This window comes from Puntigrus tetrazona, chromosome 12, assembly GCF_018831695.1.
Source record: "Puntigrus tetrazona isolate hp1 chromosome 12, ASM1883169v1, whole genome shotgun sequence".
NCBI classification, from domain to species: Eukaryota; Metazoa; Chordata; class Actinopteri; order Cypriniformes; family Cyprinidae; genus Puntigrus; species Puntigrus tetrazona.
In genome coordinates, this window is record NC_056710.1 from 8,406,624 (window position 1) to 8,432,494 (window position 25,871).

General features: G+C 36.7%; 1 protein-coding gene across 3 annotated transcripts in view; it reads right to left on the reverse strand.

Annotated features, from left to right (window-relative positions):
- Positions 1–10,608: 10,608 nt before the first annotated feature.
- The window catches only part of snx29 (sorting nexin 29), a 93,983-nt gene continuing 78,720 nt past the window's right edge, over positions 10,609–25,871 (reverse strand). For 2 of the 3 annotated variants that reach the window (XM_043253992.1, XM_043253994.1), the window contains 2 exons: positions 18,954–19,093; positions 10,609–11,863 (listed from right to left, as the gene is read on the reverse strand). In XM_043253992.1, coding sequence (XP_043109927.1) covers positions 11,734–11,863; positions 18,954–19,093 — 270 coding nt within the window. In that variant the 3' untranslated portion in view covers positions 10,609–11,733. The remainder of the gene's footprint in view (positions 11,864–18,953; positions 19,094–25,871) is intronic. The other variant, XM_043253993.1, reaches the window with a different exon arrangement.

Consider the following 25,871-nt stretch of genomic DNA (forward strand, 5'->3'; position numbering starts at 1 on the left):
ACCTTGTAACTGGAAGGAAAAATGAGGATTTTTGTTCTACTGTATATTTAATAATATCTGATTCAATGAGGAGAAGAAGAGCTCTTAACATTCATCCATAATGCACAAAAGGAAACTACCCAAAGGGAGCAATTTCGTGATCACTAAGGTGTTTTTTTTTTTGGAGACAGGAACAGAGCAGAAGAATCTTGCTGAAAATGTTCTGTACTCTCTGAAAAACCATCTAAAGAAAGCAGAACATCAAAGCTTGCAATTACACAGAAATGAGAATTATTTGCAATGATCTTATCAGACATAATAGGCACAAATATCAGTCTGCGTAAATAATGCTTTGCATTTACTGTCAGTGTCTTATTCGTGACTGAGCTTTGAACTTAAACTACCCAGGGAAATGACAGTATAGCTCTCTAACATCTCCAGTGTTTTACTGCAGTAAACGTATTTTGACCTTTCTCTGACTGCTGATGTCATCTCAGTTGTTGCTATAGTGTGCATAAGCTGTGATACGCACAAAACTCTGATGGTCAAACGGTCAGCTTCCTACTGTATGTTATTGGACTCATTTTCTCCGGAGTAAATAGCACTTTAAAGCTACAATGCCAAACAAATTACTGTCATACTTTTAGTGTGCAAGTGAATCTCGGGCTCCATCAGTGATTTGTGGTGAAAAACATATTGCAAATGCTAATATTTTTTCCCATGTCCCTTCTCTTTCCTCATGCCCACTCAGATTTTCAGGCAAATGCAACTCGTCTCAAATGCTGTGGCAGAAATGGCGTGGTCAGTCCACCAAATCAAGACTATTTGCTGTAAATGTAGTTTATTAAGAACAAAATCACGCAACTTATGCTTCTGTTATCTCATCAGGGCATGGGTTGACTATAGTGTCCCCTAATAAGAGAATAAATAAGAGAATCTTTCAGTGCAAAATGAAAAATTTCTCTCTCTCTCTTCTGTTTTCCCACAATTTAATATCTTTGCATCTTTGCACGTACAGCACGACAGTTGCAAAGTGTGGAAGATCGCAAACAGATCAATGTTATGGACCAGTCTCAAATGGCACACTTGATGTTGACTTGGAGCTGTGATGTGCACTTTTGCAAAGCCTGCACTGATCTATCAGGGGATATGATGATTTTTTTTTTCTTTCACATTTTCATTGTTCTCAAAAGCTGAAGTCATCATAATTGGGTAAGCATCTATAGAGTGGCGAAAAGAAAATTCAGCATGTACATTTTTTGTGTTCTTATTTGCTCCAAATAAAAAAAAAAACTGATTGTGCTATGACAATTAGAAGATTTCAAATTTACTCTGGATCCATTAGCCACTGCATTGCTAACACTCTCATTTCCAAGGAAATACAGCCCAAAATGCAGTTTAAAATGAAAATATTACTTTACAGTGTTTACAATGTTCCTGTGTAAAATGTAAAATTTGGACTTGACAGTCTTGACCTGACAGTCATATATTACTGATGTATGAAAAATGCTCAGAAATTCAGAAGAAAACATTATATGTGTGAAATGAAGCCAGTTTAAGGCGAAGTGGATGGTGTGACAGATGATTTAGAAGTAAATCCTTTGTTTCAGCATTTTATACAATATTGCTTTTACCTAAAATTTTCATTTTTTTCTGTTATTTTAATAGGACAGTGACAGGAAGTGATGTGGGACGGGGAGTAGCTGGATCGGGAAAGGTTCACGAGACGGGGCTTGAACTCGGGACATCCGTAGTGCAATTTTTACCCAACTTTTTGGGTAATTCAAATTATATTTGGCATGGCGTCTGTCTATATAACAGTCTATAAGCCAAAGTATCAACAGAGGAGGTTGAGGGAGTTGAGACTGAGGTCCTAAAGACCTCAAGGCTGAGGTCAACATTTGGGTCAGGACATCCCGATGTTTCTTCCTCACATAGCAGGTCCTCAGCTGGGCTGTGTGTGTAGTCAGGGTGAAATAGATATTATTATTCTCATGGGTGAATCTGAACAGACGTGAAGTCTAACCTCTGGAAGAACGCAGATGTGACGATCTTTAACACCTGCGTGATCTGGACTGTCCATATGGTGCAGATGCATAGATGTGGCATACGACCTTACTTATGCTGCACCATATGGCCATTTAAACAAATGTGCTCTAAAAAAACTCTGTTAACTTCACCTGTAGTTGATTAGAAAATGTGTACTGGAAACAAGAGCTGTTACAATCAACTAAAACAAAAACCTAGAAAACAACTACAAACTATTCGCATTACATAAAACGTAATAAATGTTTTTTGAGTTTTTTTCAGCTAGTTGACAGGCAAACTTTCTAATTGTAGTTTAACTTGCACTAAAATAACTAAAACTGAAATTAAAAATGATTCAAAGAATATGTACTCATAAAAACATAATCACCAAAACTTTGAAAACTGTCAGTTCATCTAACTAATCGATCAATATTCGCAAATAAGATTATAACTTGATGAGGGTTTGATCTTGGAGATTCTGAGGGAGAGAAAAGATGAAGGTACAGTCGAGTGTGTACGGAATGTGGATGATTTTGATGAAGTAGTTTATTTCTTTGCTTAGAGGCATTTTTCTGCAAATTATTATTCTGCTGAAATATGGATTTTTTTCTTCTTTTTTGTTGCTGCTGGATGTGTGGCTTGATGATAATCACACAGAAACTCATCTGATTTTACATTCCTCACAAACGCCCTCATACAAAAGAAAAATCACAGCATGAGATGTTTCCATGGTGACATACAGCAGCAAGCAACGTTCAGACTGTATGTGATGCACATACATGCTAGATATCTAATTTCTCTCGGAAAATCTGCTAACATGACATGGCATAAAAATGATGCATTATCAAAACAAACTGCTTTCCTTCAAAATAAATCTATTATGCCAAACTGTTCATGGCTATAAAGCGCCTCATGCCTGACAGGAGAAGCATTAATGCAAACTATGAAGAACTGAAGGGCTATGGTGTAATTGCTCTTTGACAACACAGGCATGTCAATGAGACAATAATAATAAAATTCCCAGCTTGCTAGGCCACACTACACACTATAGAGAAGATTACCCTGAGATCTCACAGTCTCTGGGACATATCATGCAACCGCAGGGTTCAAGGACAAAGCGATCATGCACTTACAGGGACTCTGGGAGTCTGTCATCTGCTTGAAACTCCCAGCTGTCCAGGCACAGGGACGTATCAGAAGTTCTGTAGGGTATTAACGTAAAAATAAACGTATATTTACTTGATTTCAATAAACCATGGCTGATTTAACTTAATGTTCAGGTGCATTCGCTTGTATGGGCAATCAATCTGTTTACTGTTATCAGAACATCTCGAAATAAATAGAGTAATTAAAGTTACCCTTTAGAGAAGCAACTCGCTACAAGCTGCCTGATACTTACAATAATAAAAGTTAAGGAGCTGATTTAAAGTGCATCTGCTTGCATAAGCAATGTGTTATTGTTATCAGAACATTAAGACAAGGCAGTAGATATCAAAATACATTTTTAAATTATCCTACATTATTAGTTACATGAAAAATACTTCTTTTATCAAGCACAGACAAACAAAATGTATTTGTTCGAAACACAATACCACTTAAAAGCAGATTGTGCAGTGTTTTGACTGATACTCATTCGGCCTTTGAGTCGTTTGTTTGCTTCATGCGCAGGTGCTGATGTTGATGCTGAATTCAGTTCTGAAGTACTGTAAGTCATACTGTTCGTGTTTTTAATGTCATTGTAAGCGAATGAGTGTGAGTGAACTGTTCGAAGTCAGATTGAATCATTGAAAAGAACTGACTCAACATAATTCCTGAAATTGATTTAGCATCTCTGAATGCTACTGTGCTATTTAGTAGCTAGTTATACAGCTACTAAGAAAAAACAAGGGACAAGAAGCACAAAGAAAAAACAAGGGACAAGAAGCCTCAGAAGAAGTTACTTATTTCAATATAGGTTTTAATGAATACCAAAGGGGCCAGAAATGCACATGGAATTATTTAAAAAATTATATTTAATTCACAGAAAAAATGTCAATACTCACCCTGATGTAGTTTCAAACCTCTATGACATTTGCTCAACAATGCTTCGAAACGCAAAGAAGATATTTTGGATGAAATCCAAGAACTTTCTGACCCTCCACAGACAGCAATGTACTTCAGGTACAATGTTCCCAGGCCCAGAAACGTGGTAAAGGGCATCATTAAAATAGCCCACGTGACATCAGTGATTTAACCTTAATTTCCCACAGATACACGTTAGAGACTAGAGATTCATTAATTAACGTTTTCTCTTGACCACAGATGTGACATCTCAACACATTTGATGAACGACTACAATGATGTTAATGTTGTCATGTCGGCTGAATATTAACATTTGTCAGATGTACTCAGCCTGAACAGCTTTGATGATGAAGTAATATCTTTGCTACTTGTGGCAACACTCCTTTCGCTCAGCTCTCCTCCATTAAACTAGGTTAGGAGAAAGTATTACAAAATTGAAAACCTGACACCTCTAAAAACACTTTCAACAGCCCGAATACATAACAGTATACCATTACTGCCAGCGCAATAGTTATACATTAATGCTGTCCCTTTGGTTAAGGCTGTTTCTGCCAGGGAATATAGCCTGCGAGGGCTCTTATTACTGCCCCAGCTGTTCTGAACTGATTAGCACAACCTCACACTGCTACAAAGAACGCAGAAGACAGTCTGCCCCCGAAAGTGACAAAACTAACAGCCTGGCATATTGCTGTTGTTGACAGAAATCAAAATGTTGCACGTTGCACGTTGGCACGACCGTTGCTGACCAGACTCTAATTCCTCATTGTTCACAGCACCTTATTCGTCATCAGGGGTTTGATTTCCCTATTAAAGCGGAGCGTGAGATTTGAGAGTTTAAAGTGTTCCTGAAAGGTTTCTCTGGCATCGCGATCAGTATTCAGTGCCAATGAAAACCTGCTCCCGCTAAGTGGAGGCAGAGATGGTGTGATGCCGTAGAAAGTGAAAAGAAAGTACCTTTTGTTTCATTCGCATTGAGATCGAAAGAAAGCAGAGCGCAAAAAAGCGTGAGGAATCACCCGCGCCGCGCAGGGAGGGGAAATACCACGGTAAATGAGCGCGAAATGTAACACGTTCGTGTGACGATGCATGTCTGCAGAGTCGAGGGAACAGAACTTAGTTGGGCAAAACTTTGAATTTCTCTGAACTTTCGTCATGAAGACCTTCCTACGGACCCCTGCATTGCAAGCCTCGTTTAGCAAGGAAACATCAATCTAAGGGCTGAGGGGGGATAGAAATAGAAAAGAGTGAACCTCAGTTTACATCATCGTTCATCTGTCCTTTGCCATCAGACCAGACACAAAGTGTTTGAAGTGCTAGATAAATGAAGTTTACCTCCATTTCTCAGATGAGTTCATACTGACAGCATCCTGGAAGTGTTGGTGCTTGACCTTCCCTGTCATGGTTGTATTTCACAGCAAATATTACATGTTTTAGGACGTGATATGTTTGAGAAAGACTGAAATGGAACCTTGCTTAAAAAGCAGTTTTGTTAGCTGGCTTTGTAAGATATTATTAGGTTTTTAATGTAAAAATCCCTGAGGACTCATGCTCTTGCTTCTTCCTGAGAGTTTTAGCTCTCACAGTCAGTCACCGTATCTCGTGCGATTAAAAAAAGGTCAGTTAGATCATATCCTAAATGCACAGCAAAGTGACTTTTTATGGCCGGAGCACTTTGATTCTGGGGAAGAACGCGGAGAAATAACACTGTGTACCTGTCAAAACACTTCTAGACCTCCGGAACCATGGGGCGTAAAAGAAAGCATCAGGGCAAAGGCGAAAAGTTGTCATACTTTTCTCTCCAGTGACTGCTTCTCATGTAAGGATTATTTTTGAACATCAATTTCTGCATACATAGTCGTGACTACAAAAAAAGCTATTAAACATTTCCACTGTTATTGCTCGGAGGAAAAAATATTGTTTTACCAATTTACAGCTGTAAAGAAAAGGGAAAAAAAAGAAAAAATGTTTCTCATTCCCTATTCTCATTGAATTATAATGATTAAAACTTTATATTTACAGTCATCTACTGTATATAGTTATAGTCCATGTTATCAAGGCTAGAATCAAACCAAAAAGGACAGGTCTGGCTATGCAGGAATACAAGGATAATTATAAAGATAACGACTGCATACTGTCAAATATATTCTTGTTCACATCAGTAGAATGTGTTTATTATGAACTACATTTATGGGCTGAAAAATTGTTTTTAAAGTGATACCATACATATTGTTCATCTGTGACGTTATCTGCACGTGTGGACTTTCTTCTTCTCATAGAACTGGAACGATTACTAAAACTTTATAGTTATTGTTATCATTATTGTTATCGTCCTTGGTGTGAATCAGCTTTTACTAGCAGGGAAACTTCACAATTAAACGGCCCATTATAGTGTTTCCAGCCAAATGTAAAACAATTACAAAACACAAACGCACTCTGGAAAAAAAAGAAGAAAAATTTTTAATACAAAAATATTAAATCATTGTTTTGCCCAACAGAAAGTGTCAATACTTTTTGGGTAAAAAAATCATGACTTGCCTCTTCTTGACATTATGAAAATTAACAATTATTGAATTATAAATGACTCTTTTTATAAATGAATTTAAAAAAAATCTGAAGAAACTCTTTCTGCTATAAATAGCCTGCGGTGAAATGAAAAGGTTTCATAGAAGGTAAACATATAACCTTATAGAGTGTATGTCAATAGATACGTTTCCATTCATTTTGGATTACTGCTTTTAAAAAAATTCTCTATGGAAGGTGAAGATGCGCATGAATTCTAAAAATGCATTTACAAAACGTATGCGCACAATTGAGTAGGATAAACGTTTTATCCGATAAGAAAAACATGCGCATGGAAGCATATTTTCTGATTTCCATAAGTATGAGTTCCATAAATAGAGATATTCAGTGGCAGTTTATCAGGTAGTGACAAATTTGTTCTCTTTGACGCACCGTATGGAAACCGTAGTTTATTCGCAAATGTTTTAAGCGATATTCCAGTTTTCCATTTAAATTTGTTTTATTGTGTTATTTGTTACCCTATATTACCCTGATATTTTTAGTTCATAGGACAGAAATATTTATTGGCATCCATCTAGCATCTGTTAGAAGCTTTAAAATCAATAAAAATTTCCCATTACACAAAAGGTTCTTGGAAAACACAAAAAGCTAATATTTTTAAGATGTTCTCCCTCCGAGAAAATTACATATTGATAAAAATGTCAAAAACCTCTTTAAGAAACGTTATTTTTAAATACCGCCAGATGTTTGCAACCAGCAATCGTGAAAAAACCCCCCACATAACTGTAAATGTTGCTGAGATGCAATCCTTCGGCACTTTGACAACTAGTCACGGTTTCCCATATTTGAGATCATGCGGCGTATGGAAATAGGGCCTAAAGCAGAATTCTGGATCCATGGCAGGTTAATCTGGTGTTATTGTGCTATGTGTGGTCACTCCGCCATGTGTGAATAAATAAAAGCAGCATGTGCCTGTGTGCTGCCATAAATCATCTCCATATGATTTGTTTCTCAGCAGACACATGAGCAAAGCCAGGCAGATCTTTAGAGCTCACTGACTGTCAAGATCTATGCTGGAGAACGGGCTTCATGTAGTAGACACTGTACGCTTGCTTCCCTCTCTAAGTACCTGTTCTTTGTTGTTGAGTGTTTCCGTGTCTCGCTAAGACTTGTACACCCTCGATTAGCATAATCACAATAATTGAATCATAATTACATTTGCAATAAACACAAAGCCTCCATGCAAAACAGCACATAAATAGAGTGTTTCTAATGGGGCCAATCTTCTCGTGCTGCTACCTCCGGTTTCCGTTCTAAATCTTGATAGGCTCGTTGGATTGGAACTCGATTGGGATGTTGGGTGACTGATGTTGTTTGTGTTCCTCAGATAAAATGGCACATACTGAGCTGTGTTTTCTTATACACAAGGCCTTCTCTTACCTCGCTCCCAGATGGGCCAGATATGACGTCTCCTCCCAGCTTTTCCATCAAAGCACGCCGAGCCAACAGCAACAGATGATCCCCAAGCAAAGCTGAATTACCATCTAAATCTGGCTTGTCTTCCTGCTCCAACTGTTTATGGAAGCGACACATGTTGTATTTAAAACCTGTCGGCTGCTACTGCTCATTAAGCATTCGATTTGGAATTGGGTGTGAATTTTACAGCTGGTTGGCGATTAACAGCACGGCTCCTTCCTGTTTTATTGACTGTTATGCTTACGCGTTACGCTTAAGTTGATCCAGTGTTCACTTTTCATATTATTATGGTTTATACTTATCTTTTGACATATTTGTCTTTATTCAGTTTTAAAATATGGCATCATTTTACATATGTGATTTAAAGAGTGATCATTCAAAATGAATCATTCAACCGTCTTGTATTAACACTTCATCTCCTAAAATGATGTTACAATGATTACAATTTTCATGAAATATTGTGCATTCTTCACGTCAAGTTATTTACAGTCCATTTTTTTGTGTGCTGCTATTGCAAAAGTGTATATTGCATTAGTTTACTTGCGCATATTTTGTCAGTAGACGTTTATAGGCTATAACCGAATTACATAAAATAATCATATTCTTTCTAGATTTCTCTTCATAAAACTTTATTACTGCACTGTCGTGGCATCATTTCGTCATCATTTTCATTTACAGTACAGTTTAAGTGAAATCGTTTACTTTATAGCCTCATTAAAAGAAGCTTTGTTACTGTAATATATATTCGTAATTTTAAAACCTTAATGGTCATTTAGGTTGAGAGTAAAAGTACACTTATGAATATTGTGACTGCACAGACAGAAAATAAATGGAACGCGTAAGAACACAATCTTTGAACGAAGCAAAGATTTTTTTTATCATCGGTTTCTTGAAAACGGGGGGAAAACGAGGGAAAGAGAAGAATAAATGGCTGTAGAATTTGAAGTCCCACTAAAATACTCAGGACTGTTTATACAACAGCCTCGACTTAACTAAGGTCACCGCGTTCTGCAGAGAAATTCATGGAAATCATATTCAGCTGAACAATAAATGTTAGGAATGTATCACATGAATAAAACAGCTTATTTTAACGTAGCATAACGACACGTAGTGCTAAAGGTAAGTACTTATGTTTAGCTCACAGAAGGACTGCATCTTCGTAATGCAGATTTGACAGGGACTTTTATAGCGTCTCCTACACGGCGAAATAAATTACCTGTGTTTTTTTAGTTTTAAATGCTGCCAAGCTATGACCAGAAGCACAAGTAACATTATCTAAATGGTCATCCAAGTGGAAGTGCACAGATTGTCTGGCCTGTATTCACTCAGCTGTGAATACACTCTCTGTGCTAGACTGCGACGAGCAGTGATCTACTTCTGACTGCCAGCGAGGGAACACCGGTGCTAGTTGACACAAAAACTGCATCCCAGTAATTACGAGGTTTCGAGTCAAATGCCTACGTTCTCTAAGATAGTTCTATATGTTGGTAGTCAGTCAGAGGCTTGTGTTCTGTAAAAAAAAAAAGTTTCGTATATTGGTTTCAAGACTGTCTTTAAATAAAAAATTATTAAAAGCCTGATTTATATTTTCTGTATATTGTGTTATTAGTCAAGGTGTGTTAAACAAGCACAAACGGTTGATTTTATTCAATTTTGTGGAGCCTAATCATTTACTGTAAACAGCTCAGATGTCAGTTATTTTATTTGAATATTTAACTTTATATTTAACAGGATTACTTGTGGATAATTGTGATGCTTTAATACTCTCATTTTGACGGCACATATTCATTGCATGTTAAATCTGTTCTAACAAATTAACAAACCTGCACCATGGATGGCTTAAGTGTGAATACATTTTCAGTCATTTTGTTTATGGGGGAACTATCCTTATCCTTAAACTTATCCCTTATTTTGTATGAGTTTAAAATATGAATACACTGTTCTATCTGCGTAATGATTTGCGATTGAACACTTTTTTTCTTGCATTGAAGACAGCAACTTAAAATTTTAAAGGAATAGTTTTTTAGTTTTTTTATCTAACACAAATAATGATATTTGAAAAATGCTGGGAGACAGAAGTCAATGGCTACCAGATATTTTTTGGTCACCCACATTCAAAACATCTGTGTTCAACAGAAGAAAGAAACACATGCAGGTTTATACAAATTTTAAAGAGTAAATTATGACAACCTTCTTTTTCGGGTGAACTATCCACTATTCTCTTCCTGCCTTACAAAGACCATTTTTAAATTGCTGGAATGTGACGGACACTTCGTATCATTCCAGGTGACAGAAAGGACCAACAATTAGAGAAAACCCATTCATTTCTTAGTGGCCTGGAAGTGTTGTGTAAAATTCTCCTGATTTTGTTTCAGGTTACCATAGCAACAAAGCTCAAAAGCTCAAAATCTGCCATTGTTGACTATTTTTAACATAGTTTTTTTTCTTAAATACATTGAGCCTTTAAAACACTTTCTTTGTTTAAAATAGACCCGTGTCATCTATCTCCAGTTACCTTACAAATCGGACACAGTACAAAACAGATGCAGTGGTACTTGTGTTTATTTGTGTATTCATTAAGCTCGTGTACTCTTAAGGCTGCAAAACAGCAACTTCCTGTCACATTTGGGACAGAAAGATACTTTGTTTAAGAAAAAACCATCATATACAGTTGCTTACTAGTACAAAAGTTTGCAAACAGACACATATGCAAAGCACACAAAAGATCTGCTACTGTATGCATTACAGCCGAACAGAATCTGATGGCAATTCTACATCACAATCAATTTGATAGCGGAATATTAATTTACTTAAACACATCATGGTTCCTCTCTACGATCTTCATATACAATATAACATGTTAAAACCATAAATACTATTTATTAGTAATAAATTCCAATCATCATTGTGCTTGTAGTTAAAATAGGGCAAAAATTATCTCTCACGCGTTCGGTGGAGGTTCCCCTGCTACGAAATTCTCTTCTGTTCAGTCCAGATAATACGATACGCCACATCTTTGTGTGTAACAGTACTCTTGAGGTCATAAAGGATAATGGCAGCCCTGGAAACCTCCGATGAAAGGTTTTCAGGGACAGAAGACAAGGTCTCTGAAGCAAGAGAACCCAGATCCGATTAGCGCTTTCATCCTTACCAGACATTCATCGACGTAAAATCGTTTTTTGAATCTACTATGAACAGGAAGGTGGAGAGCGATTGTTTTTTATATGTATTATAAGTGCAGTCGTAACACAATTACATCTAACTTTGAGCCTCATACATAGCAGAGCATGGGAACAAAATGTACACAAACAGAAAAATAAAATTGAGTCCCATGTGTGGCAGTCAAATAATATGATGATGTGCAAATTATTTCCAGACAATCGCATAATTCTCATCGCAGTCTCATAAAAGTTTCATGTCGCTGCTGTTAGTCAAAATGACATCCTGGCTTTTCCCAAAAACAACATGTGTAATAAATCACTAGGCACGATAGTAACTGAAAAAGTTCTTCCTCTGAACCGATAAACGCTGCAGTTTCTTGCAGATTTTGTTCGGCGCTTATAGACCCAGCTAGTCCCCAACGGTGTCGGTGTGTACATCCATAATAGAAGAGAAGGTCCATGGTTCGGTACATCCATACTGATGAGCTCTGAGGATTGCGCTCAAAGGTTAAAGGTCACCGCTCTGGGGTTCGGGGTTCCGGGCTTCTCGGCCAGAGTTACGGCCTAGTCTTGGGAAGCGGCTGGAGGCTTTGGATCGGGCAGTTTTGGCTCCACTCTCATTAGCCGTCGGGCTGTCCCTGTTAGAGAACAAATGCAAACATCGGTAAACCCCCTTGGCGCTTTGCTCTTTCTTCTCCTGCCTGACTCCAGGTGTTCATTTGTGTTGTAATACCTTTGGAAAACAGATAGTTCCCACCAGGCACCTAAATGCTTAAACGGAGCAGGAAACCGTGTTCCCCGTGCATTTACAATAACTAAACGCTCCTTCGTGCCAGAGTCCCCGCTGTAGGTAAATAAACAATGAAACAAGCTCTCCGCAATAACGTTGGGGTTTTTTTACATCCTCGTGGGCCGCACACTGACATTACCCGTAACTCAAGGCTAACAAACTGAAATTGAAAGACGGCTGTGAGTTGAGCACCGAGCGGGAAAGCCCTCGAGGCCGAGTGTGTGTGTCAGAGACAGTGTGTGAGTCCTGAGGGAGGGCTGTATAGACATCAGCTGCAGTTGAGGGTTAGACGCTATACATACACAGCTGCGGCTCACCGTACAGAGTCAACTCAAGCCTGGATATCATGACAACTGTGTCACTTATGGAGTAGTCTAGGAGTCAGTGGCGCTCCTGGCTCACTTGGTGCCTGCTCCTAAACTTTATATAAATAAACAATGTAAATAATAAAACCATGTACTGCGCAAACTGAGCTATAAAATAAGATAAATGATTAACTAACAAGAACTTAAGATATAACAATACAATGAAATGCACAATTAAACAGAAGAGTAAAAATAAAAATTGTAAGTGCAACGCCATATCAGGTGGGCTACTGAGCAAACATACTGAATTAAAAAACTCATGCATTTGAAGGAGTATATGTGATGACAGTGTTCAAAAGTATCAGTTTTCAAATCTCGGAGCATGTTAAAAAAGATTGCAATTCATAACAAGTAAAAATTAGAAAATTAGGCTTTATTAATCAAAACTGTGGACCCGCAAATCATATTTTGTGTGCGAAAAGGAATAAACGTTTACTGTCTCTAGTGTTCATTTAAGCTGGAAACTGCAGCAATCAGTAGATCATATATCATCAGTAGATAAATAAATCATTCATTTCCAATGAGCCCATGTTTTATATCTCACTTCGCTTCCTGTCAGTCAAAGGCCAAAAAAACAACAACCAAAAAAAAAAAAAAAAAAAAACGCAAAAGAACAAATCTTAAAAAAATAAATAAATAAACATTATTCAAATTAAATAGAATAAAACATTTCCAATACATGTTTTTTTTATAAACTAATTTAAATTACCAATGTATATCCCTGAATAATATAGTGAATATATCATAGAATTCAGGGATGTCTTATTTTTGTATGCCAAAACCAATTAACAAGTTGGCATTTTATCCTGTCTTGTTCCATCAGTCTGTTCCATAAATCAATAGGTTCTTTGAGTTTTCTGTTCAATGCCTAAAAAAGGTCTGCTGTTAAGACGTGCTCACATTCCAGTTTTATTGGTATTTTATTGTTTTATTGATTAGCCTTTTAACTGCATTGAAAAAAAAAAATGTAATGGTGCTAAATGAGACAAAATTTGTTGGACATTAAACATCACCACGCCAAACAGGTAAACTCATCTACTCATTTAGCCCGGCTTTTATAGCCTCATTGTGTTTAAATGTATAGCATAGTTCTTGCACGAAGACAGCAACTTAAAATTTTAAAAGGATTTTTTTTTTATTTAACACAAATTATTTTTAAAGAACGCTGGGAAACAGACAGTTGATGGTAGCCACTGACTTCCATATTACAGAAAAAATACTACGGAAGTCAATGGCTACCAGATATTTTTTGGTCACCCACATTCAAAACATCTGTGTTCAACAGAAGAAAGAAACACATGCAGGTTTATACAAATTTTAAAGAGTAAATTATGACAACCTTCTTTTTCGGGTGAACTATCCACTATTCTCTTCCTGCCTTGCAAAGACCATTTTAAATTGCTGGAATGTGACGGACACTTTGTATCATTCAAGGTGACAGAAAGGACCAACAATTAGAGAAAACCCATTCATTTCTTAGTGGCCTGGAAGTGTTGTGTAAAATTCTCCTGATTTTGTTTCAGGTTACCATAGCAACAAAGCTCAAAATCTGCCATTGTTATCAGGTGGGCTGCTGAGCAAACATACTGAATTAAAAAACTCATGCATATGAATTAGTATATTTGTATATATACTTAAGCTTTAAAATTCATAAAAGTTGTGTTCAATTGTGAGAATCATAATGTACAAAACGGGTGACAGTTCTGAAACAATACAAAAGCCAATGGGAAAAATCTGTTTATCTGTTTAGGGATGGGTGATGCGGATTTTTGGGATGGCCTACAAAATAACATAAAAGTAACCCTTTATAGATAAAAAGACATTTTCTCTTTTATTCTATATTGCCTTGTTTAATTTGTCTTATATGTATGGTGCCAATTGTGAGCAGGGGAACTAAAAACAGACAGAAAATCAGAAAGGTGCTTGGTAAAAACAATTGGAGGTGTCAGGTGGGATGGAGGGCAGTTGCAAAACAGAGAAGTGGTTTGTGGTGTGACTGTATCAGCGCTGCACTGAGAATCGTGTTTTTTTTTTGTTTGATTGTAGCTGAAATACATAGCCATGGCATCATAAACTTGCAGCATATGAGATGGAAAGGGTGCAACTGCATCCAATCGAAATCACACAGCGATGGTGTGCATTTTATATGCATGTTGAAAGTGAGTGCCAGACATTTTAGGAGTACAGAACCACAGAGAAGAACAAATAAATGGTTGTGTCAAACTGAATGCACATATATTCGTGCGTGGATTTGTAATGGATTTCTGCTACAATGACTTCCATCTTCAACCAAACCACAACAACACCGCAGTCTGCTTTAACATAAGTTTTCATGTAAAATGTAACAGGTTAATGACTAATTAAATTCAAGTCCACAAGAGTAAGAGCTCACAGAGGTTAAATAAAGAGTATAAAATGTAAAAAAAAAATCTAATTTAATAATTATAAATGAGGAATCAAATAAAACCCAACTTTTAAATCCACTGAAAGTGCACATCATTTTTTTCCTGAAAATGAAGGTGAATCAGATTAAAAAGTTACTTGCTCTGTGATGTGGCTCCATATTTCTAAAATGTCTGACACTTTCCTTACACAAGCATAAAACACTATATCACTGTGTGAATTCGATTGGATACAGTCACACTCTTCCTATCCCACAAGGCATCAAAGTTTATGACCAATTTATGCAGAAATCTACGGTTCGCATACTTTTTGTGCTGCAACTAGATAATCTGGTATTAAAAAGTAGCAAAAACAACAGTTTCTAGGCACCTTCATGAGGATAGGACGGAATATCCGCTTGTGAAGCTACTGGTCTGAGAGCAGGCTAATCTAGCTATAATGATCACATAGAACTAATAACATTTAAGAGGTTTCAAAGGAAATGAAATTTGAACAGCAAGCCAGAAGTGGGGTTATGCAACACACAACATACCGTGATCGGCTTCTCCTATGCTGTATTGTTGCTGTCAGATCGGCATAGAGCTGAGAGAGAAAAGAGGAGAGCTGGGCAAGGGGAAAGAGTGAGGGAGACAGCTTAAAAAAAAAAAAAAAAAAAAAGAAGAAGAAGAATGAAGTGTTGAGCAGCTTTCAATCAGGCTGGAGCAGCAGGGAAGAAGCTGGAAGCAGGTAAGTGGGGTGTTGCGTTGCCCCCCACCAGTAAATCTATCCATCTCTCCATCCTCAGCTCCTCACAAAGCAACACACACGCACACACACTGGCGCAGATACTATTGAATGGGTCCATGCGGCAGGAGGCTGATCTGCAGTCTAAACAGTAGCAGCTGAAAGAGCGTCCTTATGTTACGTAACCTCTAAGAACAGAGATTCAGCTCTTCATTTAGCTGTGGAACAAGCCCTCCTTATCTGTCTATCCCCTGCACCTCTGCTGGAGAGGCTTCTTGTTGTGGATTTAGGCGGTAATAACTATGAAGCAAATTTTGAAATGGCTCAACCACATTGAAACCGTATTGAGCCTTACTGGATGTAGCCACTCTCAATGAGAAAAACACTGGGATAGTCAATAGTCCCTGGCCAGACTAGAAGCATCATGTCCAATCAACCTGTTCCCTTTGATGTATATAAGAAAAAAGTTCCAGTTATGTATTTAAAAATATACTTACATATGAAATGAATGTAAATATGTGTAAATATTCTCTAAAGATATGCTGCATGTGTATTTATATATACATAATAAATAGACATGATACACAAATAAATATATCATGCAAACAAAACCTTTTATTTTTTAAGCAATTAATTGTGTATAGAGCTGGGTAGTGATTGATTGCATGCAATCTGGATCAAAATGATCAGACTCCAAAAAAAAAAGGCTTTTACTTAGATTAAATACTACATTTTACAACATTCATAATTAGACTACATTTAACTTTTTGTTGATTAGATAATTACATATTCACTCAATTGGCTTAGTTTCTTTTGAACTTTCTCATCAATGAATGCTGAAAAACGTTACTACCACAGTATCTAGGTTTTGTATGAATGTGTCTTACGGCACTTTTTCACACTATTTGTTACTCTAAACATTAAGATACATTTTTCTCATGTCATTTGAATGTTATTTTTCTTCTGATATTTTTGACATGTCACACCATAGGACACAATCCAATTTATATTTGTTAACTACCTGTCCAGAAAATATTAAGTAGCATAACTTCTTTTCAACCCTGATAATAAATGTTTGAGCATCAAACAGCACATCAAAATACTTCCTGAAGGATCAAATGACAATGAAGACCATCTATCTATCTATCTATCTATCTATCTATCTATCGATCGAATACACTAGTAGAATAAGTTGCACGCTTCAAGTTGCTAAAAAACGTTTTTGTCTTTGCTCATGTCTAATCTTGCCTAAAGCACCAAGTGAGTCAAGACTGCCAGTGAAGCTCCATCAAAACTAAAACGACGACTCTGGGCGAGACCACCTTTGCTGGAAGCTCTTTGAAGCAGCTCTGCACGGTGAAACTGTACAGACCTCAAGTGTCTTCCATTTCAAAGCTGAAGTCTCTCAAAGTCTGAAAAAGCTTTTTGTTCCACAGAAACCTTCTCACAAGAATGTCTTTTAAAAGACCTTCGTCATTCCCACTCAAAACTGACAGTGACAGTCAGGAGATGCCAGGAACGGGCAGACAAGAGCGGTTTTAACATGAAAGGATTTCCTCCTTGGCAAAGCGAGCTCACTGTAACCTCTGTGTGACAGTTTTCCACTCTGTCTGTTTGCCAGGAGGCGGCTTTATTGGCATGGAATGGATATGTAATCACCAATGTGTTTAATGTGACTGCGAGCAGCTACTCCAGGCCTGAACAGAACTTTTAATCACAGAAATCACACTGGCAAACTGATTGAGAATAAACACAGTTCGTAGACGGCAAGTTCAGAAACACTAGCACTCAACTGATGAATGGTGAACTACATCTATACTAGGAAAGTCCATCCCACATAAAGAATGGAATCAAGGACTCTGGGAGCCCTGGAAAGAGTGCTTTTGTGAAACATCACTGCCTAATCGTACTTCACATCCAGATCTCTGCTCAACTAAAAAGCAGCTGGACTCATCTGTCCTTAGCACTCAAATTATCTCCAGTCATGCCAAGCAAAGAGCCATTATCGTCTCACAATGTGCCAAGGGTCTCTTTTAATTAAATCAGATTTGATGTGAGGGTAAAATAGTTTTTTTTTTATTAATTTCCTGTTTGAAATCGCGTCACGCTGCCAGACCCAGCTCTAACAATAAACCAATGAGATGCAGCGTGCGAAAGGAAGTCTGACCTGATAAATCAATGAGCCAATCAGAACAGACAATTGGCCAGTAAAACGCAGGATGAGAGCGGTCCTGTAAGCAAATCAAATTTCCTGCAAAAGAACAGCTGTGAGATGATTGGTGACGCTTTTGTGTAAAATGCGTAGAGTGGGATTTCAGCGAAGAAACGCGTGCCATATTCACCAAACCGTCGTAACTTAGCTTAACCAGGTGCTGAAAAAGTACCTCGGGTATTTAAACGAAGACACTGCCGTTCTTTTCAGACACAAACACACCTGTCTATGTGAATACGGCTTTGGAAAGTTTGTAAAAGTGAGCGCTATTTGCTTGCCGTAATTAACGTTGTGCTATTACCGCCCACAGAAAGCAGGCGGTAAATAGGGTTTATTAAAAAGTTAAGTTTGTGTACATTTTCTACTCATCATGGCAGTAGTAATTCATCAAGTGACGATCAAATAATGGAGAACAGCATTATAATGGGGCATATATCCAGACGGCGTGCAGTCGAGAACACTTTCTGCATTTTAAAAAGCCAATCCTAATTGCGGAGTGATTGTGCAGTGGTTCTCAACCAGGAGGGCACAAGATGATAACAGGTTATAGACTACTAAAGTAACATTTAAGACAGTTTACAACCTTTTCTTCTGTGAAAAACCAAGGTTGCTGTGTATTTATGAGGTAGCCTAATTTTAAGTGAAATTTCTAGACCTGAAAAATAAATCTAAGTCGATAAAATAAAACTCCCTGGGCATTTTTACAACGAATACACATTTTTACAATCCATTCCGAGCTCTGAAATATTGTATCCTTTATGCTTATCTAGTAACTCACAAACAAGTGGGAAAGTGCTATAAATTCACTGTTAAAAAATAGTGGGTACCCTGAAAACCATCCGGCTCTTAAAACTCTTGTTTACAGAAACAAAAAATGTTGTTGTAGACAATAGTGTTGAGAAATTGGGATTTTTAGCATGCAAAGTGCATTCAAAGCAAACTTTTCACAACCTTTAGCGAATCGTACTGCAAATGGCGAATGTCAATGTGGAACTCTAAGTAGATTCAATTCATTCTTGTTGAATTCCTTTTGTGTGTCATTTCTTTATGCAGCATGCATTTGTGGCATTTGAAAGTTTGATTGCATTGGCCTACTTGAGTGACAACTCAAAATGGCATGTATCATCCACTGAGGCACTAAAATACAGTCTCATATAGAGTTCATGGAGCTGAATTATACACAGCTGATGGTTATTGCATGCGAATTACTGTGTCAGCGCTGTGTATGTACTCACTGGCAGAAAGGCAGTAAATGCAGTAAAGTCTCCTTTGTTGGCTGGGCAGTGAATTCAGGCAGTGTCTGGATCAGTTTATTCATCACCATGCGCAGGTATGACTGCAGATGTTTCCTTCTCTCCTCGACAAACTTGGCATCCTACAAATTAATACAAATACACAGTTGAGCTAAAAATAAAAAACTTGCACTGTTCACTTCCCCTCGTGGGGAAGAAATGTGCTTAATTGTATTGAATGTACGCTTCTAGTGTACTTCAGATCTTAAAACATATTTTTAAGAAACCTTACTTGCAGACAACATATCGCTAATTAAATAAAAAGCCACTTAAGTTTATCCAGAGTGCACTTACAGGGCTGATTCCTAACAATCCTAACAATTTTAGGTGATTTTTTCTTTTATCATGATTTTAAAAAAGTACTGTGTAAAGCATGTGTAAAGTACTTCATAACAATGTTACCCGTAGTGTTAATTCTCAGCACATTTAAAGATATATTTGAATGTTAAGAGTTTCATGTTTTTAGTGTGTTAATTAGCCGTTTTGTAAAGTTATATTTTAGTCTAAAAAAACCTAACAGCAGTTTGTATACTTAACTTCACCGCATATGCTTCTCAGTACATTTAACAGTACATTTCAACCATATATTTCAGCACAATGATCAACTATGATACATTTTCATTCAATTGCACATTTCAGTAATTAAGTGTCCAAAAACATTACATTCTGTTTGCTCAAGTACATATTTTTCATTTTCCAAAGTACGCCAAAGTGAACTTGAAGGATGTTCATGCAGCTATTTTCCATACTGTACGCTGAAAGAAATAAATCACTGATGTCAAACTCGGTGCAACATATCAAAATGCCATATTTTAACATACAAACATGATTAAGATTTGAGAGCTCTGGTGGGGGAGATCATGCTTTCTTACATATGGTTCTGTTCATCGCATAACGCTACTGTGGGACTCCAAATGATTTAGAATAGAGTACAAATGTTGTATAAAGCTACTTGTACATTTATGGTACAAATACATAAATGTAACAGAAAAAAAAAAGAAATTTAGCAAAATGTTTAATCTACTCTATCTCTCTCTATCTCTCTATCAAGCACAATATAAAAATCAATATCCCTCTAAAAACCTGTTTCATCAGGAATTGCTTTGAATTTAGAGCATCAAAACATCAGCATCACGACTGTACGCAGCGTATCAAGCTGATGGATAACCAGATCAAAGTCAGCGCTGTGGCGGGGGTGACATCAAAAGCAAATGAGAAAGAACAAGGGACAGCGGGAGAAAGATTGAAATGTTATTAATGTCCCCTTGATGGCTGATTAATTGGCCCTGATGCTTCAGTTCTTGCATCTGTACGCGTGCGTGAATATGACACGGGCTGAGGGGAAGGGGACTACTCTAAATGCTCCGGCGTCACCCACTTCATCAGAGGCCAACGGCTCAATCACCCAACAATAATAAAGATCGTTAGGAAATGAGTGTTTGGGTGCCATCTAAACCACTGTCACCCCACATTTCAGCATTAGTGTGTCATCGGGGCATGAAGTTCTAATAGTGATCTATCTCCAACAAGCATGAAAAGGCATAAAAGTTGATTATGATACGGGATATGTGGAGGAGATCACTGCTGTCAGATTAGCTTACCCATGAGGGCTGTGCCTGCCAGGGCTAATTTAATGCTCCGGCCCACGTCATCTCAGAACTCTCTTTAAAGGTTACAGCCATGACACCAAGTACAAATATTCGCTCTCTGAGCACTTGACAACAATAACATCAAGTGGTATTCGCTATTAAGTATCTTAGGTCTTCAAACACATGGAGATGAAGGAGGAATCCCCGTTTCATATTATAAGAAACTAAAAGTGGCATTTTAAGCCTGACCTATAAAAACACAAATACAGTTATAAATATATGCATTTGCATATATTGCTGACATACAAATAACAACTTAAGATTACACTTTATTTCGAGTTCTACAAACTATAAGTAACTGTAACTACGTGTCAAATAAATCTTATTAATTTGCGACTAAATGTCTGCTAATGTTTAGAGTAGAGTGTTAGGGTAGGTTTAAAGTTAGTTAGGTTTCTCATAGTGAGTATGTTGTGGACTCATCAAAATAAAGATATTTAGCAGTCTGCTGATATTCTAATGACTGCTAGTTGGCATGTAGTTGCAAAGTTACTTACTATTAGTAGAATGTCTAAAGTGGACTATTAAAATAAGCGTTATCCCATTTAAGGTTTGTAAAAATTGGTTTGTGAAAGACGCATCCTTTTTTCTACAAAGATACATAAACATAAAAGCAGCAAAAACTGTTTGAATTTGTGAAATATTACTACATAAAACGTACGTTTTTTTATGTTTTAAAAGTGTAATTTATTCCATCAATGACAAAAAGTGAATATTCATCATTTTGATATGTTGATTTGGTGCTCAAGTAACATTTCTCATAATTATCAACATTTTAAAAAAGGAAGAAAGAAGAAAACCATGATACAGTTTTTTAAAGATTATTTAATAAATATGAAATACATCTTTTGTAACATACCTTCTCTGTAATTTTTTTTTATTTAGAAGAAAAATAATCTGACTCTAAACTTTTGAGCGAAAGTTTTTTGGCTTAATGCAGAAAACTACATCTAATAAGATAAACGGGCTCAAATATATGATACGATAGAAACGGGGATAACAAAGAAAAGAAACCCAAAGCCTTTGGTATTCTTAGTAAAAGGCCTATTTCTAGCACTCTCCTAGTTTGAGGATGTATTATGCTACTAATTGGATTCTATCAGGATAACAAGATACTAAAACACCTTTTCACTGAGGGACCATTAAGGGCCAAACACCTTGATAAACAAGCAAAGCACACGCACAAGCCGCATTATGGCAAGTGCACCTAACAACTGATGTTTTAAGCTGTTTATGCGTGCAGCTCGAGTAGGACCTTCAGACAATCTGTTAACACAAACACTCTTCTGCAATTCACACAAACAACTCGTGACAAAACCAAGCGCTTCGCCATCTCTTAAGAGAGCCACAGTGTTTCTCTGCAAATTATTTTCTCAGGCTTCTGTCTTCGGGCCAGTTTTGTTTCTTTCCTTAAACGACAGGCTGCTCTCCAAATTCCTCAAAGCACAGTTCTGCTGATCGTCTGTGTCTGACAGCGACAGGCAGTGAGACAGAGAAAATCACTGCCAGACGCTGCCATTATAGCCAATAAAGACTTGCTGGAGTGCTTCTCCATCTTCACAGGCTATTGTCTGGACCAGGAGATGCTGCGCAGGGAGTTGTGTTTTTGTCCAATCACGCGTGCAGCATGTCTGGACACGTGTGCGAGATTTGAATGAAGGAGACACATCGTCAAAATGACAAAGTGCGAGGCTGATTCAAGCTGGTACAGTGAAGCACAGCACAAGCCACCGTACAGTTATGACTGAAAGAGGTGATTTATAACGCTGACCGTCCCCCCTGAAGGTTGATGCAAAAGCGGTCGTATGTTGCCTTTCGATTGGGGAAATAACCTCATTCATCCTACAAATAAAATCTGATGGTACATATTTACTCTAGTTTATCTCCGCTCTGCCCGCAACTGTTTGACAAATTGGATTTACTGTACAAAACCACACCGAGCTAATCAATCATTCCGGGCATATCTGCAGTAACTAATCAGGTGTGATGTGAGACGCTATTTACAATTATGCGTTCGCATGATGGTTTTATCCAAAATGACTTACAGAGGATTTAGGATATAATCCAGCGAATCAAACTTTCGATGCAGTCACTGCAAAAGACATGTAACAAACCGGGGGTTGTGGAAAAAGCTGAATCGAAAAATATCAACTCAATTGTTCCTTGACTGAGACATTTTTTTAAATATCACAAATCCTTATTTTGGTTTTTCTACAGCCAAACTATCTTATACCCTATTATAAGACAAATCCTTCCAAGGTAATAAAATATTTAAAAAGAACGGTGGATATTTAGGCCAAAGTGTGTGAAGTTAATTATTATTTGTCATTATCTTACTTTTGTTTTTAAAAAGACGAGAACAAAGATAGACATTTCAAATACACATAATATACAAATAAAACAAACAGGGTTTTATTTTCAGGTACAATAGGTGTATTTAGTGGGAGCATTCAAGAAATTGAACGTGGAAACAAATACAAAAAATACAACTGTATAATAATTCACAATGAAAAATAGTCATTTCGCACACAGCCTGTTTTTTTTTTTTTTTTCATTTCTGTCACCGGATAAAATTTGGATTCCTTGTGTGTTTCTTTTGGCTTACTTGGACTTTAATATTTAATGTAATGTAAACTGAATTCAGGTTAATACTGACAGCACTGTCTACCGTAGAGCTCATTTATGGCTCAAATTTGACAATTTTTGCAACATCGACTCTGTTATGGAATCTGAACTAAATGAAAAGTTTGAGTTAAATAAAGTCACTGCTGTCTACAGCTTAGCTGCTATTCACTTAATTAAACTTGTTTGAACTTCACACAGTTTTTGAACTGATCTGAACCAACACTGAACTGACTGGAGCGCTATTGTCTTGTTAGAGCCACTTCACAGCAGAATACGTATTTGCCTCATTTGTGTAGTTTGCCTCACTGATTATGTCACTTTCCTGTTAATACTGTTATTATGCTTTGAAATAATCTCCATTGTATAAAGTGCAACAAAAATAAAGATGACTTGACAGCTTACAAGAAGATGAATTGGAATTGAATGAATTATACACCAATTTAACAATTTAACAAACCGTGGAACTCAAAAGAGAATTTATTAAAGAGAAAATTAAGACAATGGGACACACTTATTATTGTGCCTCATCTGAGGAAACAATTCAATAATCAGTACTTGTAGGGCTGAAAAAACAGAAAAGGTCTGAATAAATAAAAAACGAGTGTAGACATTCGTCAGTTATGAATAGATTTGATTCAACTCAATACAGAAAATGACAAGATCTGAGGATGGAGAAAATCCTGTGTAGTGATGCCCAAGCTGCCTCTTTTCTGTTGGACAGTTAAGGGAATTATTACTTAGACTGATCGCAGAGACAATCATGCTGATTACTGTCTATTTATTATTCTCTCTGTTTTTAAATCTTTTAAACTTATTTTCGAAAGCCTTCAAACAAGACTTTGCAAAGCCAATTTTTACAATTTTGTCTTTTCAAACTTTATTTCTTAGTTTAAAATGACATGTCCTTGAAGCTATCTTGCATTCATATTCAATTCTGGATTTTATTGGCTACCTCACTCGAAATGCAATTCAAATTTAGGCAAATGCAGGAACTAAATCGGAATTCAAGAGACATTTTCAAAGTAATTTCAAATCAAGCGCAGTCCATTTACACAGTATTATGAAACAACAAGCAAGTTGTCTAACTGCACTGAACATTAAACTCTTCACAGCTGGATACTGAAACATTTTTATTGCTATTTATTTGCATTATTATTGATTCATCCTATCAGACTTGTTCAGGACATGGTCTGAGAGTTTAAAATGATTTACAATTGCAGCATCATGCACTGACAGGTTTTTTTTTTTTTTTTTTTTTATTATTATTAAGAAAGTTTTCATGAGAGAACATGTGTTTCTTACGTGTTCTCTGCACATGTTCGGTGCAAGAAAAAAAACTGGCACACACATCAGGCATGTTGCATATGCATACAAAATCCAGGAGTCATAATTTATTCACTTTGACTAGTGAAAGCAGAAATGGCAAACACTGCATTAATGAGAACAGGGCAGATCCTCCTGGGGCTGTCATCTTTAATGCAAAGATAATGTGGAGTTCAATTAAAGCTGCGCCCAAGAAGCCCGAAGAGACAACAGACTGTCTTCTATTTCTGTGCCTCCCTCAACCTTTTGTTTAAGCCAAATGGTGGGAAATCAATAATGTATAATGTAGGTAGCCAGTACCATAATGACCATGTGTTATGAACCATAAAGAACTTTCCAGACTCTTGCACTCCAGAAAATATGGATACTAATGTCTCAAACCAGGTGTTGGGAAAGGCCAATGATGAGAACAAATGGGTCAGTGAATGTACGAGAACCTGCATAGAGTCAGTGAATAATTCAGCACACAGCAGAAGGTGGGTCAGAAAAGAAAGTCTCAACCTCCACTCAAAATCTTGTTTTAGAAAGGGACAAACCTTTAAATGAGTAGTTCACCCAAAAATAAAATGCAATCCAATCAATGTTCTTGCAGTCATTTATATATACATATGTGTGTGTGTGTAATAACAGTATGAAAACAATAAAAAATTATAATGTATTTATTTGAATTATATAATATTTGGATTTTGAGTTACATAATGGGCAAATTAATTAAGTAATCACACATGAGTTTTGGCTTTATGCCCCAAAAGATCATTTAAAATCATTATTGTGTTAGATAAAACAATATATATTTTTAGAAAGAATTATCTTTATATGCATTTTTAGCAGATTCTGCTCGGATTTCTTTTTTACCACAACATTACAGTTCAATTTCTTTAAATTAACAATATAAATGATCAAATTTTTGGGTTAAATTGACAGATGCAGATGTGCCAGATGTTAAAAATGTGTTCATGTCATCAAAGTTACTTTAAATAATTCCCTGCCTTGAATCTCCACTGAACATCCCATTTTTAATCATGCAGATATTCTTATAAAAAAAATTATATTCTTGTTTATGCATGTTATTTTATAACTTTTTTCTTTCTTTCTTATTTGACAAGTTAAGCCAGTTGCCTAAAGTGCTGTACAATAAACTTCAATATAATACTAATAATACATGAAATGAATAACACAAAAATTTCCCACATACACGATATATATCATACAACATAATTATAAGCTTTTTAGCTGAATAGTTTGTGCATCCTGAGATGACTGT